Genomic DNA, 18,625 nt, shown 5'->3' with positions numbered 1-18,625 from the left:
CAGTTCTGATCAAACCGTTAGATGAAATGTCCAGGTTTTCCTTTAAATGATCACTTCGAGAGTCGGATGTTAATACAACACCGAGCAGACAATTTACACTGTTACGAAGCTTGAGCAGGCATGTCTCATTTTCATGTAGTCACTTTACCAGCTGCTTATCTTAACATACGCCCCCTTTGTTGTTACATATCCGTTCCCCCTAATCTTCCAACCATCCGAAGACCATCTTCTGGTGATTGGTTTTCCTCCCTTGTCACTGTTCCTTCCCTGATTTCGTCTTCTCTTAATTAAATATTTTCACATGACTCTCTGCTTTTGTAAGGACAAGCACTTCATGTTTTAACAGATTTTAGTTTTAAGCTAATTTCGCTACTTGAAAACTCCGCTTTTCTCTCCACAATGATGCCAGATCTGCTGAGCACTTCCAATGTTTTCTGTTTTTAATTCCCCTTATTGCATAAAAACATAACATCATGGCTATTTTTGGCTTCAACTCTACTTTCCTGCCTGCTTCCCAAATCCCTTGATTTCTTGAGATCAAAACTAATTGACTAATTAACAAAAATTAAATTTGTTGAGTGATGGAGCATCCACAATCCTCTTGGTAGAGAATTCCAAAGACATGCAACCCTTGAGTCAAGAAATATCTTCTCATCTCAGTCCTAAATGATCGCCCCTTTAACCTGAGAACGTGCCCACGCTCTAGTTTTCCCAGTCAAGGAAACAATTTCATAGTATCTACCCCTGTCAAGCCCCTTCATATTCTTGTATGTTTCAATTAGATCACTTCTCATTCTTCCAAACTCAAGAGAATATAGACCCAATTTACTAGGCCTCTGACCATAGAACAACCCTCTCATCCTAGGGGCCAGTCTAGTGAATTTGTACTGCCTCCAATGCAGGTATATCCTTCCTGAAATATAGAGACCAACACTGCACAGTTTTCCAGCCGTGGTCTGATCAAAGCCCTGTACAATTGTAGTAAGGCTTCTTTAGTCTTGTACTTAATCCCCTTGCAACAAAGACCAACATGCTGTTTGCCTTCTTAGTGCTTGCTGTACCTATATGCTAACTTTGTGTTCTTTACACAAGTACAGCTATGTCCCTCTGAACGTCAACATTCTCAAGTTTCACGGTTTTTAAAAAAATTCTGCTCTTTTATTTTTATGAACAAAGTGTGTAACCTCACACTTGCCCACATTATACTTAACCTGCCGCTTTGTTACTCACTAATTTAACCTGTCCATATCTCTTTGCAGTTTCTGTCTCCACCTCACAGCTTACGTTCCCACATAGTTTTGTATCGTCAGTAACTTTAGATACATTGTTCTCTATTGTTTCTTCTAAGTCACATATACTGTAAATAGCTGAGGCCCCAGCACTGAACCTTGCAGCTAGTCACAGCCTGCCAATTTGAAAATGACCTATTTATCCCTACTCTTTGCTTCCTGTCCATGAGCCAATCCTGTACATATGTTAATATGTTACCCCCAATTCCATTTCTTTGTCTTTCCAATCTACCTGCTAGTCTGCGTGTAGTACTGTCAGCATCACAAATTATATTCTCTGTGATTATGGCTTCTTGACTTCTCTATGGGATTGATACAATCAACTTCCTGCTCCAATGTCCACTGCCCTCATTTATGCCCAATGCTACTTGTTCCAGTGTAGCCCCAATATTATTTTCAATGGCACCTCATCATCTAAGTGTTTTCCCAATGCTTTGGCCTGGAATCCACATGATTCTTTTGACATACTGCCCCCTCAGTGGTATTATCCTTGGGCATTGGGGAAACTTCCACATGTATGGTAACTGATCCCAATTCGACCTTGACTTAGGCAATACAACAATGTTGTCCATTCAAATCAAGGATGAGCCAGAGATTGCTCCAACTTAACTTTGCTAGACCAAAATCATTTGTCCTGACCTGCTGTCCAAAAAGAAACACATTCCAGTCAGGTTAATTTATTTCCTTGGCATATTGCTCAGCCTGTCCTGAATAGTGCACAATGTTTGTGTTGTGCTTTTGACTGAGTTGAGCTAAAATTCCCATACCTTTCACGGAAACTACTCCTAAAGCTTACTGATAAAATTGGTACAATGAAAGATTTTTATTATTAGAAAAATAAAGCCCAAAGACATTTGGAACAATGGGATTTACATTAAGAAGGGAGAAACATGTATAAAGGAGATGAGGTTATGCGTAAAGAGAAGGAATTCTAAGGTCTAACAATTGTGAAAAGCCTCCAGCCTCTTTGTACCAAGCTGCTGCCTATAGGAGCTGAAGCTTAAGAAAATTCACTATGACTATCCTGTCCAGGGTATAATGTGCTTTGCCTGGTTCTGTTAAAATCTATCTTGTTTTTACTGTTGCCTTAACGGGGGTGTAACTGGGTATCAGCTTAATTAGGGGAGCTAGGAGTTATCATAGTAGTAATTTGTAGACCTTTGTATGTGCTTAAAATTATTCCTTTAGTAAATGTTTAATTTAGTTTTGTAAGGATACCTCTAAGACTCGGTGGACCTATTACTGCTGAGTTCAAGGCACACATCTCAAAATAAAAATACAAATTGCAAAAAAGTTGTGGTCATTGTTTCAAGTTTCCCCCTGGGATTTGAGGGATTTGAGAAGCTTAGCATTTACCATCTACTGTGCCATAACACAAGGCTACTTTTTTTTTCTCAGTTTTTCCCCTTTAGCCCATCTTCAGACTTCACCCTTTCCTCAGCTTTGTTCCCAATCTCTTCCATTCCTTCTCCATCTTCCAGCCGACTCTCCTTTGTATTTCTTTTTTCTTTCCCTGTTACCTTTTGAATTCCCTTTCCTTTCCCTCTGCTCCACCTTTGGTAAGTTGTTCCTATTTGATGCTAGACACTGGAAATGTTTACTTAAACCCATCAAAAATGTTTTAACATCCTTTGCTGTTCAGGGTCAATTCTCACCTCTGAATTGTCATGTTTCACTATGTTGAAGATATTACATTAATACATAAAAGCTGCTGTATCAATTCTTTGCCTACTTAATTTGCATTGTGCGCATCTTTGGAATAAACTTTATAGCTCAATAATAATTGTTCTTTTGGATCTGTAGTAACTTTCAATACACTGATATATTAGCAAATTCATTTACCCTTAATATTGTAATTGCTGTTCCAGATACATGCTTGGTCTTTCAGCTGTCCCAGCCATTATCCAGTTCGTGGGATTCCTTTTCCTTCCAGAAAGTCCACGATGGCTAATGCAAAAAGGCAAGACACAGAAAGCACGCAGAGTCCTGAGTCAGATTCGTGGAACCCAAAATATTGATGATGAGTATGAGTGCATCAAAAATAGCATTGAGGAAGAAGAGAGAGAAGCAGGAGGAGGTAAGCTTGTGAATGTCCTGTAAATAAAAACATTTGGCTGTTTAATTATTTCCTGCTTGGCTTTTTAGAGGAGAGAAGGGAGGGAGCCTAACAATTGTTTGGTTTAGTTTTGGTCTGCTTCAGTTTGAACTCTGTTTTGCATTGTAAGTTACCCTGCACTGCTCTTTGATGGAATGAGAAAATGTATATCTGGGCTTTTTTCAGGCATATACAGAAAGTAGCAGATCTTCTAAAGAACATTGGATGGAAACAACTGCTGGATGTATTTGTGGAGAAGTCTTTCAGCTTTAGTTTTAAAAAAGCAACAACTCTTCACATTCTACTAATTAGAATTTTTGTTCTGTACATTTTTCAATAGTAATAATGCATTTTGCATTTTCTGCAGATACCATTTCAATAATGAAGTACACCAGCAGAGAAGTGGCTTATTTGAGTTGGTAACTTAGCTGGCTACTCTTTTTCTTCATTGATGTGAAACATTGCCATATAGAATTATATCAATTGTCTCAATCTCCAAAGACTGAGAATCAAGACCCATGTCCTACCAATCAGTGTGTTTGCTTTTTGCAAGTAAAATGGTCTGTAATAAGTTAATTGAAGGTTCTGATGAACATTTTGTAAAATATTTTTCCTTGTATAACCTTTTTTACAAATGGCACAAGCAAAATGGGTTTTTCCTCTAACATAAAAGTGAACTATTGCTGATGCAGCATTCCTGCACCATTTCCATCACTTCCAGCGTGATGCTACCCCAAACACCTTCCCTTACCCTGCCCTCTGTGACACCCTAGTCCACTCCTCAGTCACCCCCAGCACCGCCTCCATTTCCTATGTCACCTTTCCATGCAAGCACATGAGATACAACACCTGGCCTTTTACCTCCGCTCTTTTCACCATCCAAGGCCCACAGAATCCTTCCAAGTGAAATAGTGATTCGCTTGTGCTTTCTTCAGTGTAATATACTGTATTCGCTGCTCATGATATTGCCACCCTTAAACTGGAGAGACTAAATGCAGACTGGGTGGCCACTTTGTGGACATCTCCAGTTGGCAAACATGACCCTAAGCTTCCTGTCGCTTGTCATTTTAATTCTCCACCTTACTTGCACTTTGTCCTTTCAGTCCTTGGCTTGCTCCAGTATTCCAATGAAGCACAACACAATGAAGAACAGTACCTAATTTTTCAATTGGGCACTTAGGTTGGAGGGCAGGACAGATTAAATGACCATTCACGGACCTTCCCTTAGGCATTAACTTTGTTCTATAATTGCTACAGTGTTCATGTACCTTTATTTGAGTGGCAATTCTTCATTTAGAAGCTAAGTGTCAGCAAAACTTCTTTGTAAACTTCTTCGAAATGAACTTCAGTGATAAATTAGAGCACATAGGCAATCAACACTATGGGATCAGGTTAACATTCAAGGAGAGTCTTGGTTCTTTCTAACAAAGCCTTCAAAGTTAATGCAAGGAAATCTCAGATGCATTGCTCAGTCTCTTGATCAGTTGTAAGTTTTGGAAATTGTAGAAGAGTGATGTGAAAGGTGAGAAGAGGGGCCCTGTGCTCATGAAGAAGGTTAGAGATTGGAGGCCCTAACAGTGCAGTTGACATGGTCAGGAAGACTCAACTTTAAATCAAGGGAAAACCTCAAATAAAGAAAACATTTTAGAAGCTCTGGTGTTGAAATTGAGATTGTTGGAGCTGGTGAAAAAGATTTTATATAACTTGCAGTTCAAATAGTACCTTTAATGTAATTAAACTACCCCAGTTTCTTCAGGAGCATTATAAGAAAAATTTGACACCAAGCCATGAAATGTTAGGGCAAATGACCAAATGCTTGGTCAAAGCTGGGTTTTAAGGTACATTTTATTGGAGAAATGAGAGGTCTAGGGAGGGAATTACAGAGATTAGGGGCTTGACAGCTGAAAGCACAGCTGCTAAAGGTGGACCAATTAAAGTTGGGGATACTTGAGACCAGAATTAGAGGAGCACTAATATCTTGAAGAGTCGTAGGGCTGTAGGAGATTACAGAGATGGTGAGGAACAAAGGCATGGAAGGATTCAAAAACAATGCGTCAATTGTAAAACACTCATCCTTGTTCAACAGGGAGCCCATTTAACACAAAAACAAAAATAGCTGGAAAAACTCAGCAGGTCTGACTGCATTTGCGGAGAGGAATACAGTTAACCTTTTCAAGTCCATATGACTTCATCAGAACTAAGAAATATCGAAATGAGGTGAAATATAAGCTGGTTGAGGGGGGTGTGACAAGTAGAGCTGGATAGAGGGCCAGTGATAGGTGGAGGCAAAGAAGAGATTGCCAAAGATGTCATAGACAAAAGGACAAAGGGGTGTTGACGGTGGTGATATTAGCTGAGGAATGTGCTAATGATGACATTAAGGGTAGAAAGCAGACGAGCAAGTGACAGATAGCCCTAGTGGGGGTGGGGTGGGGGAAGGGATCGAGATAGGCTAAAAGGTAGAGATAAAACAATGGATGGAAATACATTCAAAATAATGGAAATAGGTGGGAAAAGAGGTGAGTTTTTTTAGATATATTTTTCTTTTCCCACCTATTTCCATTATTTTTGAATGTATTTCCATCCATTGTTTTATCTCTACCTTTTAGCCTATCTCGATCCCTATGCCCCACCCCACCCCCACTAGGGCTATCTGTCACTTGCTCGTCCTGCTTTCTACCCTTAATGTCATCATTAGCACATTCCTCAGCTAATATCACCACCATCAACACCCCTTTGTCCTTTTGTCTATGACATCTTTGGCAATCTCTTCTTTGCCTCCACCTATCACTGGCCCTCTATCCAGCTCTACCTGTCCCACCCCCCTCAACCAGCTTCTATTTCACCTCATTTCTATATTTCTTAGTTCTGATGAAGGTCATACGGACTCGAAACGTTAACTGTATTCCTCTCTGCAGATGCTGTCAGACCTGCTGAGTTTTTCCAGCTATTTTTGTTTTTGTTTCAGATTTCCAGCATCTGCAGTATTTTGCTTTTATCTTAGGGAGCCCATTTAGGTCAGCAAGAACAGAGTTGGTGGGTGAATGGCACTTGGTATGACTAAAGACACGGACAGCAGAGATTTGGGTGACCTCAAGTTTATGGAGGGTAGATTGTGTGAGGTTGGCCAGGGGGTGTGTTGGAATAGTCAAGTCTAGGTCTGTCAGCAGCAGGTGAGTTGAGGCAGGGGTGGACTCAAAGTTGGAGATAGGAGGGGGTCTTAGTCATGGCCTGGATATGTGGTTAGAAATTAATTGTGGGGTCAAGTATGACGCCAAGTTGAATACAATTCTTCAGCCTTAGTTGTCAAGGAGAGGGTTGGCGGCCCAGACTGGGGAATGGAGTTTGTAGCAGCGACTGAAGACAATGGCTTTGGTCTTTCCAATATTTAATTGAAGGAAACTTCTGCTCCCTTAGTATTGGATCCTGGACAATTAGACTGTGGAGGAGTTGAGAGAGGTGACAGCAAAGTAGAACTTTGTATCATCCGTGTTCATGTGGAAACTGGTGTTTTCGGATGATGTCATTGATGGTCAGCATGTAATTGAGAAATGGTGGTGGGGGTGGGGAAGGGCAAGGGTAGATCCTTGGGGGACACCAGAGATAACAGTGCAAGAACTGGAAGAGAAGCCATTGCAGGTAATTCTCTGACTGTGAATAAATAGTTAAGATTACAATCAGGTGAATACAGCCTCACCCAGTTGGGTAAAGGAGGGGCTGTAAAAGAAGAGTGTGGGCAACCTTGTCTAAGGGTGTAGAAATATTGAGAGGGGCAAGGAGAGATCATTTACCTTCTGCATGGTCACACAGGATGTTATTTGTGACTTTGATAAGAGATATTAGTTTGTGGAAAGCATGCTTTCAGAATTGGAGGAAAATCCTGGAATTAAAGAGACCACCTGAGAAGGGCCATTTAAAGAGCTGAATGTGTGGAAAAGTGAGGAGCAGTCAATGGATTCCCTCTAGATCAACAGAAGAATAGGAGTGGTTAAAAGATTAGGGTGATGGACTAAATAGCATGGGAACAGGGAAGGAAAGAGTGTTGCTGGGCTCACAAAAGCTCTCAGTGAATGAGTGGTGTTTAAGGTGGACTACGTTTAGCCAACTGAGTATTTGCTCCTGATTTGGTGATTGAGTTGCTAGTCAAGGAAGAGTTGGAGGGCCCAGACAGAAAACGCATGAAACCTGGAGATAAAACTTAGGTTTTCATAATTAGCATCCATGACAGTGCTGTGGAAGTTCCTTGTGGTCATCAAGTTTGGTTTTTTTTTGTAGTGAAGTCTACTGGCACATGTCAGTTTTACAAGAAAATGGTTTGTGAATTTTCTTTGCAGAGGGTAGGAGTCCCTTAGGGTGTCGCTGTTTGTAGGAGTCACCACGGAAGTTTAAAAGCTGCTAGTTAAGCAGTAATGGACAGTTGTGCTAAAGCTAATAGATGCCAGAGAATACAAAATTGTCAAACTAGTAATCACAACAGAAGATATGTCAATCTAAATGGAGACTGCAAAAGGTGGGTCATAATAAGAATGCAGTTAGGTGGAGGGAAGGATTGGTAGATCAAGGGTTTGCCAAGTTATTTTTTTTCTTGAGCAATGATTAAAGAGATCTGTTAATATCACAAATTTCTCATTTTTTGTCTAACAAAGTCTCACTTCCTATTACCCCTGTTGGAATATCTAGTACAGAACTAAAAATTCAGGCTTAAATTAATCCAGTAATCAAAAGTGAATTGTCACTGCCCACCATCTACTTGCACTATGGTATATCTGATTCATACCAGTAGTGAAACCCCTTGTATGAAGTCAGCATTGCAAACACGTATGTACTTGTGCTTCTCCTATCTGGAGGATGGCAGATTGATGTACCTGTGAGTAAGACAATGTAATTCAACAGATTATTTTGACCATTCACATATTATGTTCATAGGAATTTCAATCTATTTCATAATGCTCCTTTATGTCATTAGAGGACTGTGACTGCATGGGTCCTGCATGGTCTGCCAACGAGCAGGCATGGTGGTCAAAAGGCTTATTTTTATTCCATGATTTATGTTGCAGTAATGCCCTGATTCAATTTTGTGTATTCCTCTGTGCAGCATGGTATCTAGTCTAAGTTAACGAGGAAAAAAAAAAGTCAAGATCTGGAACTGTTTTTGTTTCAAGGGGAAATAATGAATCCAGGAAAAATAATTAATCCAATTTTTTTTTTGGAAAAATATACTTTATTCATAAAATATCTGAAAGAACATTACAAAGTATTTCAAAATGGTCATCACAAAAAGTGTAATCATATTCAACTTTTACACATGGATCACGAGGTGCTTCAGTACAATCAATGAACATTGATGACCATATTGAAATGACTGCACAGATAGACAGTGCAGTGGCATTGGAGTTATTGACATACATCATGTTGCACTCTGAGGTGCTTCAATACAACTATGATACATTTAGTATTCACCCCTGTATACATTAGTTCTGAGTTATACAGCCCGAGGGGTCTATACAATTCCAAGCCCCTTGGTGCGCTATGGCAGAAAGGTATTAGACAGCGACCTTTTCCCCATTGTGCCTTTGCGGCAGCTGCCCCAAGCTTTAGTGCATCCATCACATAGTCCTGGACCTTGGAATGTGCCAGTCTGCAGCACTCGGTCAGGGACAACTCTTTGCACTGGAAGACTAACAAGTTTTGGGCAGACCAAAAAGCACCTTTCACTGAGTTGATGATCCTCCAGCTGCAGTTGATGTTTGTCTTGGTGTGTGTCCCTGGGAACAGCCTGTAGAGCACAGAGTCCTGTGGCACGGAACTGTTCAGGATTAACCTCGACAAAAATCACTGCATCTCTCTCCAGACCTTCTTTGCAAAGGCACATTCCACAAGGAGGTGAACAACGGTTTCTTCCCCACCATAGCCACCTCAAGGGCAACATGCGGAAGGGGTGAAACTCCTGGTGTGTAGGAAGGATCTGACAGGGATTGCCTTACTCACCACCAGCCAAGCTACATCTTGACGCTTGTTGGAAAGTTCTGGCAATGAGACATTCTGCCAAATGACTTTGACAGCCTGCTCGGGGAACCATCCGACAGGATCCACCATCTCCTTTTCCCTCAGGGCCTCTAGGACATTACGTGCCGACGACTGCCTGATGGACTTGTGGTCAAAGGTGTTTCTCTGCATAAAATTTTCCACGAGGGAAAGGTGGTATGGCACGGTCTAACTACTAGGAGCATTAATTAATCCAAAGATAGGCTGTGAGTTAGCTCTAGACTCTACACTTTTTTAGCACCTTCCCGAATGAGCTCGCAGTTGACCTCTTTGGGGACCCACTTCAGGATTGATTGAGGAGGCCTTATATTTTTCAATAGACCCTACAAACCTGGCTGCCATGCTCAGTGTTGATAAATCAAAAGAGTTATTGAGGCAGCAAGTTGAATATGATTTTAACAGTGTATGTTGCCATACCTTTTGATGCACGCATAAGCCTATTTTGTTATTCATGTCAACAAATGGAGTATTCACTCTGAGTTCAGCCAGAGCAGCAGAACACAATCAACCAAATCCCATTCACTACATTGTGATGCAAAGAACACACTTAACATTTTTGACCGCAGGCTTCATTTTTGTAATGACCTTTTACATTACTAAAGCTATTGTTCTACCACCTTGCTGTAAATATAATATGCCAGCCCACCAAATTGCCAAAGCCTGATGACATTGATATTTAAGGTGGAATGGCATCTGTGGGTGTATTCAATTTAACCAAAGCCCAACTTCAAAAGAAACAATGGTACTGACTTAAATTTATAATAGCTACAGCTGAACAAGATCTTCATTGCATCATACAAGCTGCAATCAGGTGCAGTGTTACAATAATGTAACAGAGGGAGACAGGCAAACTATTTATTTCCGCTCACTTTCTGCTTATGGGCAGGTGATGTTTTGAATTATTTTTAAAGCATGTGGTGGTGTGTTTTCCCAAACCCTTGGTTTGTGTGATCCAAGTTACTCATATCCCGCAGCGAACTTGGGTTATGATTAACTGAGGAGGTTAGTTTATAAGTTTATATCATATTTGAAACCTGGGGGAGGATTATTCGCAATTTCCCAAGACAGACTGACTGACCCAGAATCACACACAATCACAGGATCTCTCAGTGCAGAAGAAGCCTGTAGGCCCATTGAGTCTACGCCGATACGTGAGAAACACCTGACCTACCTACCTAATCCCATTTACCCGACCTGACCCAAATGAGGAGTTCTTTCACGAAGGAGTTCGAGTTTAGCTGGCTGAAGATCAGAGTTGTGGAATTCACATTCCAGTTGGTGCTGATACCGCAAGTTGAAGTAGGCACGCAGAGACTGAATCCCAATTCTGCAGGCAGTAGTAGGAAATCTTCCAGCAAAGACCAGCTTCGTGGAGCAGGCTGTTATTCTGACTGGAGTTCTGTTTTTAAGATGCGGTAGGGTGGGGGTGGGTGGTGGTGGCGGAGGTGGGGTGGGAAAGGAGGCTCACCAGTTGGATGTTAAGCAGCAGACTGCTTGTGAGGCTAAAGATGTAACGTTAAAACTGTTCAAAAAAGCCAGAGGCTTGGGTCATTTGACATGCCGCATTAATGGTTAATTGCAGCTTAGCAATCAGTTTTTGTGCTTCTGACCAGAATTCCATTGTTCCTCCTTCAGAGAGAGAGAGACGAGGTGCTTATTAATATCTCTTTCAGTATAATGAGTTTTGACCTCTCTCTTGTGATAGTTCGGTTGGGGAGCCAGTTCGCTTGCACTTTCTCTGCTTTAGCTGATCACAAGGAGTCTGTGCAATGAGGTGCAAGATTCCACAGACTGAGTAAGGAATTATCTTGTTCTTGTAGCTCCCAGAACAAAGGGCTAACCCTGTGGCAGGAAGTTATTTTTTTTAAAAGGCAGAAGAATAAAGTTCTGGATTTCTTTTATGTCATACGAAACACAACAGTAACCAATTTATCCAGTTTTTTTTCTTTACCATGATAGTAATACCACTATAACTGATCATTGTCTTTGGGAAGTTATTTTTGATAGCATTTCATTACTTGTTCTATTTAAATAGTGCAGTACTGTAGCTCTGGCAATCGATATCAAAATAAAGCCCTCTAACAGTTCAACTTTGAACTTCTGTTTTCAGATTTGATTCTGCTGTTGCAGTTGTCATGGTGATAAACCATGAAGGTTTCCCAAGAGCCCTTGACTTCTAGCATTTCAAATTGTATAGCTGGAGACTGTCAGCTCAATCAGTGTCTCAGCACAAGATGGGTTTAGATAAAGAGTAATCTTAGATTTTCAGGGCTTAACTAAATATTTACTGTGTTGTGCACCAAGGACCATCCCCATAAAATGAATCTAATCACTTAGATCCAGATATAGCTTTCAGATTTTGGGGGTTTTATGATAGATATTTTCTGGGGTTCATCGTTACCAAAGCTTTGCTATGTACACTTTATCCTGTCCAATTTCAAGCAGTATGACAGCTAGGGATTGTAACAGGAAACTCTTTCTCTATACACTATCTCCTGGATGGTGCCACAATGTGATTCTCCTCCTCTTGAAAGACTGACTCTTTACTTCCTTCAAAGTCTGTGTTTATATAGGTTAGGTTTCTCTTAAATTTCTTCTGTGCCATTCTGCTCTGTAAGGATGGATTTCCTGTATAAATTGCTGCTGTGTGCTCTCAATTTTTTCACTAGCACCTTCTACTCTGGTATTCTGGCAGATGGTCCCCACTGGAAAGTGCAGTATTAGAAAACCGATTCCCACACCACTGAAAACTTGGAATGGAAAACATTGTGTGATGTAGCTGCTTCAAGGAGGTTTTTAAATCATTTTACAAATGCACAGGCTGCATTCATGTTTTGCGGGTAAGGAAGAATTGATAATCCGTACTATATGTGCAATGCCGGAGGCTGCAGCCCCATTCCATCCACTGAAGAGACTGCTTCTAAACTTTTGGTGGAACTTTACCCCCACTCTGTTCACACTTGGTCTTGCAGTGTGGGCAATGAAGCACACAAATAGGACAGTCTGCTCCTGGGTATGGCAAAGATCATCATTCACAGGTTCAGGATGCACAAGGTCAATGGGAGAGAATGCTCTATGCTGCTGGCCCCTCTTCCAAGGTCTCATGAGCACCTGGGTGACCTTGAAACAAAATCGTACGGTGTCGACCAGCTCACATCAAGAAGCTACCAACTGGCAGATAACATAGGACACATGTTTCATTTACAATACATTATTCTGATTATCACTCAAAACACACAGGTTTAGTTTGTTTGGATTTGTGACGCTCCTTTTGTAGAAGAGGTTACTTGTTAGGAATTGGTCAGTTGTTTTGTGGCATTGGAAGTAGATACCAATCAAATAGTTCAGACAAAATAAGAAAATTCAGCTTATATAGATAGTAATCCAATAAATTAACAGCAATCCAATGGTGACACAATTAACATATTTACTGCTTCTTGATCCACAAAATAACCAAGACTGTTGTCCAATATCCAGTTTTGTATGAGTCAAAATTGCCTCCAAATATTTCAGGTCAGACAAGCCTTGTTTTGGTTACAGAGCCGGCCAGTTTAACTGCTTCATGTAGTTAGGGCTGGAGAAAGGAAAAACTTTGACATTTATTATAAAAGTCTAAGCTTTGTTCAATATTTAATACTTTTTTTCTCTCAATCATTTGATTGATCCAACTTTTTAACCCATTCTCTGCACTTATACATTTAATCTTAGTGAAAAGCTGATATTTATTCTAAAGAACAATTTCAAAATCACTATCTTTTGAGAAGTGGCTGTTGATAAGCAGATCATTTTTGTAAAATGTTGTATAGAAACGCATGGTACAGTCTATTGGAATATAAATATACATGGTAATGAAGTGGATGGATCAAGGTTTGATCCAAGTACTAAACATTTTTCCACTCCAACCCATGTACCACTTGAGATTTCCATTTTGGCAAAAGTTCTGTGGGAAGCTGCTGAATGGGGCGAAAATTAGGGCAATTTAAAACTACCCCTTTCCAATAATAATTTTCATAGATACTTGGGGAACTACAACACAACCAAGTCAAACTATTTGTCCTTTGATAGTTTACACGTCTAGATCAAGTTTATGATGGGCAAGGGTTGATGTGGAAGTTTCCCACTTTTATTTTTCAGTTGCAGTGAAACAGATGAAAGTAGGCACCTCAAGCACATCTGCCGTTATGCGTTCCGATGTATGTAAATCCTTTGGTATACCTACCCGACAGTAACTGAAGACAAAAGCAAAATACTGTAGGTGCTGGAAATATGAAATAAAAACAAAAAATGCTGGAAAAATTCAGCAGGTCAGGCAGCATCTGTGGAAGGTAACAGAGTTAACATTTCAGGTTGATGACCTTTCATCGGAACTGTTCTGTTCTAATGTAATGTCATCGACTTGAAACACTAATTCTGTTTCTGTCCACAGATGCTGCCTGACTTGCTGAATTTTTCCAGCCTTTGTTATTTTTATAACTGAAGGCAACTGTTCTGCTTTTCTGAGGCAGTAGATATAATAAATTGGTATATGATTTCCCACAGCTACTGGGCCCTCCTGCAGCTGGCTAGCTCCTTGCATAGACAGCTTCTGATAATTACTTAAAAAAGCTGAAGTCAAGCAATTACAGATCAGCTCATTGATTTTACTGATTTTTTAGAGAAAACAATTGGTTTTGAGCTGCTATTCAGAGACGATCAAATACTGTTATGAAGAATATTGTTTTTACATTTGGAAAAGAAACCCATTGTTGCAATGAATCTGAGCTTTTAAAAAAGAGGAAGCTTCTGCTTTCAGGGAGTTCAACCATTTACCAGTTTGAACAAGAAAAGCATTTGTGATATAAGAATTGCATTGGAATAAATTCAGTAAAATCCACAGCAAAATATCTAAGGCCGGGATTTTCTGGCAGTGTCTTGGCAGGACTCGCTGCAGGATATTTGGCAGCCCAGCCGAAAGTCCATTGACTTTCAGCAGGATCAAACGATCCTGGCGGTGGCCAGGGCCGGAAAATCCCACCCTAAGTTTGCTTTGTTCAGAATATGTAGATGTTAGCCCTATGATACTGGAATGGCAGCTGTCTGTAATGAAATAAATTATTTTCTTATTGCGTGCAGCAGCTTATTTCAGTTTTCTACACACAGTTTATTGATTTTTTTTGACAGAGAACTACTGTTTGATTATATTGATAAATTGGAACTACTCTCTTCCTGCTTTTTCATAATACAGCTGGCTTTTGTGCATGTAACTGTGGTGTTTTTTCCTTTATTTTAGACTTGTAAATAGGATTGTACTTGTAGAGCGTGACATTTACTTTCAAATATAAACTAGCTTTGCTTTCTTTATAACAAGCATTTCATTGTGGTACAGGGTCAGAGTTTTTTTTCCCCAATGAGGCACATGACTACCCAACATCTTGGGGATACTAATTATAGAAATCATAAAATTATTTCCATACTTTTATCTTCATTTTTATCCTTCGTCCTTGATGGATGTTTACAAACAAAATTATAGCATATTTATAACTTGCTCCCAACTTTCCATTGCAGCTACTTTCTCTCGTACTGACTTTACTGTGCATTTCCTGTTTCATTTGTTTGTGCATTTCCTGTTTCATTTGTTTCTCCGCTTTGATGTTCTGTTTTTTTTGCTTAAACTTTCATGTCTTTTTCCTGTACCCTACTTCCCCCCACCCCATCAAACACCACCTGCAGAGACCAGCATGCTGGGGTATAGTTCCTCCAGGACCCTTCTAATATCCTGACCAAGTGGTCACCTGTAGATGCTGGCAGGCTAAAAGACCACGGAGGGCATCACAGACTAGCCCACTCTTGCTATCATTTGAAGGTCAATCTAATCCAGGATTTTTTTTTTTTTTTCTCCCCCCTCCTTCACAGCCTGAGGATCCATGGCTGAAATAAACTAACTACGAACAGGTCATGTATCCTCCCATCTGTGCATTGTAATGCTATGCTTCATTGTGGCATTACCATCTAGATCACTTGAAGATCTTTTTTTCTGCCTTTAAGGGCAAGGTTTTGGGTCAGGACCCTGATGTTGAGGTGACATGGAGGTCACAGACCTGCAGTGTGTGGGGAGACAAACACCTGGCAGTGATTTTCCTCGAATTGACCAATTAATAACCAGAGGCTGGGCTCAGCAAGGTGGGCTGCTGAAGCTGGGGGGATAATAAAATGCCCACCAGCACTGAAGAAACAGAAGCCTCAGGCACACTCTCCATCTTTTCATAGTTTTACATTTTAAAATAGATTCAACAGCAAGGTTATCCTGGGAAAGGGAACTCTTCCACAGGACAACTGTGGCTAGGCAGACAGGGAGGGCCTCATCCTGTCTAGAGCAGCTGAGTTGGTCCCTGAGCTCCAAGGACCCTGGAGGCTGACTGGAAAATTCCATTGGTGAGGGGTGGGTGAAAATCTTGCCCTCGGTGTTTCCTTCCATCCATTACATGCCAGATGTGTCTCTTCTCATTTCTCATGCTCATCCAATCTATCTTCTTTTCCTTCTACACACTTGCTCTGCCTTGCTTTTATCAATATCTCTGCCATCCCATCTTCTATCCTCCATGAACTCCAACCTGTCCAAAACTCAACTGCATAAGTCCTGCCTCACAAAACCCCATTCACCAAATACCTACATAAGCATCCTATCCTCTAAAGCACTGAATTTAAAACTTTTTACTCATTAAGGCTGCAACCCGTGTCTGCAATTATCATTCCTTGAACTCAGATCATTTGTGCATTCCCCCTCACCATTATCGTTGACAGTGCCGTCCAGCTGCTACTTTACAAAATTTACTTTATAAACCTCTTCTTTTATCCATTTCTCTCCACTTTTTTTAAAAATAATACTTGTAAATCCATCTTTTCAATTGTTCTTTTTCAGTCGTTACTTGAGGAAGTTACAAGGTTGTCGAATGAAGGTATTGGTGTAAACTCTGTATATTTGGATTTTTTAACAAATTGCCACACAGTATGCTATCAAAGGGAATAGAATCCCCATGGGACTGGAGAGCAGATTTTGAGTTGTAAAAGGAATAGATTGCCTTCTGATACAGGCTTGTTTTAATGGTGGCAGCTCCACCTTGAGACTAGTCACAAGTATAATGCTACAGGGTCTCCTGTTAGGACTATTAGTCTTAATAATCTTATCAAAATTTTGGACAAAGGAGGTCAGGGTACTGCCTGCAAGTTCTTGGATGCCGTAAAGATCAGTGAGCCCTTGAGAAAAATAATGCTGTCGTCTTCAATAGAAAATAGGTGATCCGACCAGTACCTGGCTGATGACTTAGGGGTGTGTAGGGCTGTTGCTAAGCATATGAATCAAATTCCTAATCTCTGAATTAAAGTCTATTGCAAAGGAAAGAGATCTGGATGTTATAACGTACAGTATCGAATGGCTGACAACCAACATAGCCTGTAGTTTAAGCAATTAGATATTAGGATATATTGCTGGGGCAATTCCAAAAAAAGAAAAAGTCACAGAAGTATCTTTCTACAAGACCTTGGTTAAGCCCCATCGAGACTACTACATCCAGTTCTGATCCCATCACTTAGTAAGAGATTTAGTAGTCTACAGAGTTTCATGGGGGGGCATTGCAATAATACCTAGTTTAAAAACTGATAGAAAAGTATGGATTCTTTGGAGAGATTTTATTGAAGTATCTAAAATGCTGAACAAACTATACAAAGTTATAGATTATTTGAATTAGATTAAGTTAGCTAGAAAAGGACATGTATATAAATAATGCAACCATAGAACTAGATTAAATGTTGGGAGATTTTTCTTTTCCCAGAGGATCATTGACCTTTCAAATAAGTTGCCAGCTCATGCGGTGAATGCCAATTCACTAAAAATGGTTAAAGCTGGAGGAAGCTAATAATCACATTTTAGAAAAGATAAGATGGATGTAGGGTGTACTCTTGTCTCATGAAACTAGTTTTAATTAATGTTGGAAGTTGTACAGCAAATATCCAGAAATTTTTATTTCCTGAATTGGGCACCATCACAGGTGCTCTTTAGATTGCAATGGAGCTTTGTCTTTTACCTCTTTTTTTTGTCTGTGCCCTGTCTCTCTTTCTCCTCTCTCCTGCTGTTCATGATGCTCAGTGAGGTAATGTTTTAAAGCATAAGAGCACCTGGGAAGTGTAGCTTTTGAACATTATTTCCTGACTGTAGAAGAACAGAATCAGAAGAGATTTACTGGGATAGAAATCTAACCTGAAAGCCAAGTAGGCTGGTAGCATATATTGGATTGGAGAGAAACTCCAAGCAGACTGAGCAGAGCAGAGAAGTGAAGCACATTGAACTGAAACCCACAGACCACCAGGTTTATTCCCCCCCCGCCATCCTATGTATGAGATGAACACTTCAGAAAACACAGGAATCTATTTTGCATTGGAGCAAACGTTCCCTCTAAATTATCTTTGTACTGAGAGGCCTATTAACTCTTCTAAGCACAACTTTTATTTTGTGCATGGGCGGCTTAAAATTTAAAACTCACCGCACTTTCACAAAGTTGTGAATAGTCTTTTTGCCTCAGTGCATCATACGTTCCAGAGTGCTGCGTTACTGCATATGTGCGCATCCTGGAGGAAACGTTGCTCTCCTCCTGGTGGTCCCATTTGAGGGGATTTCTGCACAAGTATTGGATGTCAGTTAAGCAGTCATATAATTTAACAGCAGTGGAGCAGTGTACATATGAAAACTAACACTGTGTCTGAGGGGCAGTACATAGATGAGGTACAGGAGGGGGTCAAGCATACATCTTTAGTGCACTTCAGATGTGAGGTAAGGGAGTGGGAAGAGAAGCCAATACAAGTGATGCTGTGATGATTAGATAGATAAAAATGAAACTGTGTAGTCCCACCCAGCTGGATGACAGCAAAGAGATGCTGGAGAAGGATGATGTGGTCAACCATGTCATTATTGTGAGGTTATCCACTTTGGTAGCAAAAACAGGAAGGCAGATTATTATCTGAATGGCTATAAATTGAGAGAGGGGAATGTGCAACGAGACCTGGGTGTCCTCGTATACCAGTCACTGAAGGTGCAGCAGGCAGTAAAGAAGGCAAATGGTATGTTGGCCTTCATAGCCAGAGAATTCGAGTACAGGAACAGCGATGTCTTGCTGCAATTGTACAGGGCCTTGGTGAGACCACATCCGGAATATTATGTGCAGTT

At 40.4% G+C, this 18,625-nt stretch overlaps 1 protein-coding gene across 4 annotated transcripts in view; it reads left to right on the top strand.

Annotated features, from left to right (window-relative positions):
- Positions 1-18,625, top strand: part of LOC121286424 (proton myo-inositol cotransporter) — a 162,665-nt gene that overhangs the window by 62,178 nt on the left and 81,862 nt on the right. For all 4 annotated transcript variants that reach the window (XR_005944933.1, XM_041203532.1, XM_041203529.1 and 1 more), the window contains exon 3: positions 3,158-3,366. Coding sequence is in view for 3 of the 4 variants with exons in the window: in XM_041203532.1 (XP_041059466.1) it covers positions 3,158-3,366 (209 nt within the window). In the remaining variant the exon portion in view is untranslated. The remainder of the gene's footprint in view (positions 1-3,157; positions 3,367-18,625) is intronic.

The sequence above is a fragment of the Carcharodon carcharias genome, chromosome 13, assembly GCF_017639515.1.
Source record: "Carcharodon carcharias isolate sCarCar2 chromosome 13, sCarCar2.pri, whole genome shotgun sequence".
NCBI classification, from domain to species: Eukaryota; Metazoa; Chordata; class Chondrichthyes; order Lamniformes; family Lamnidae; genus Carcharodon; species Carcharodon carcharias.
The sequence above is the reverse complement of the archived record's forward strand: the minus strand, read 5'-3'. Positions and strand labels throughout refer to the sequence as shown.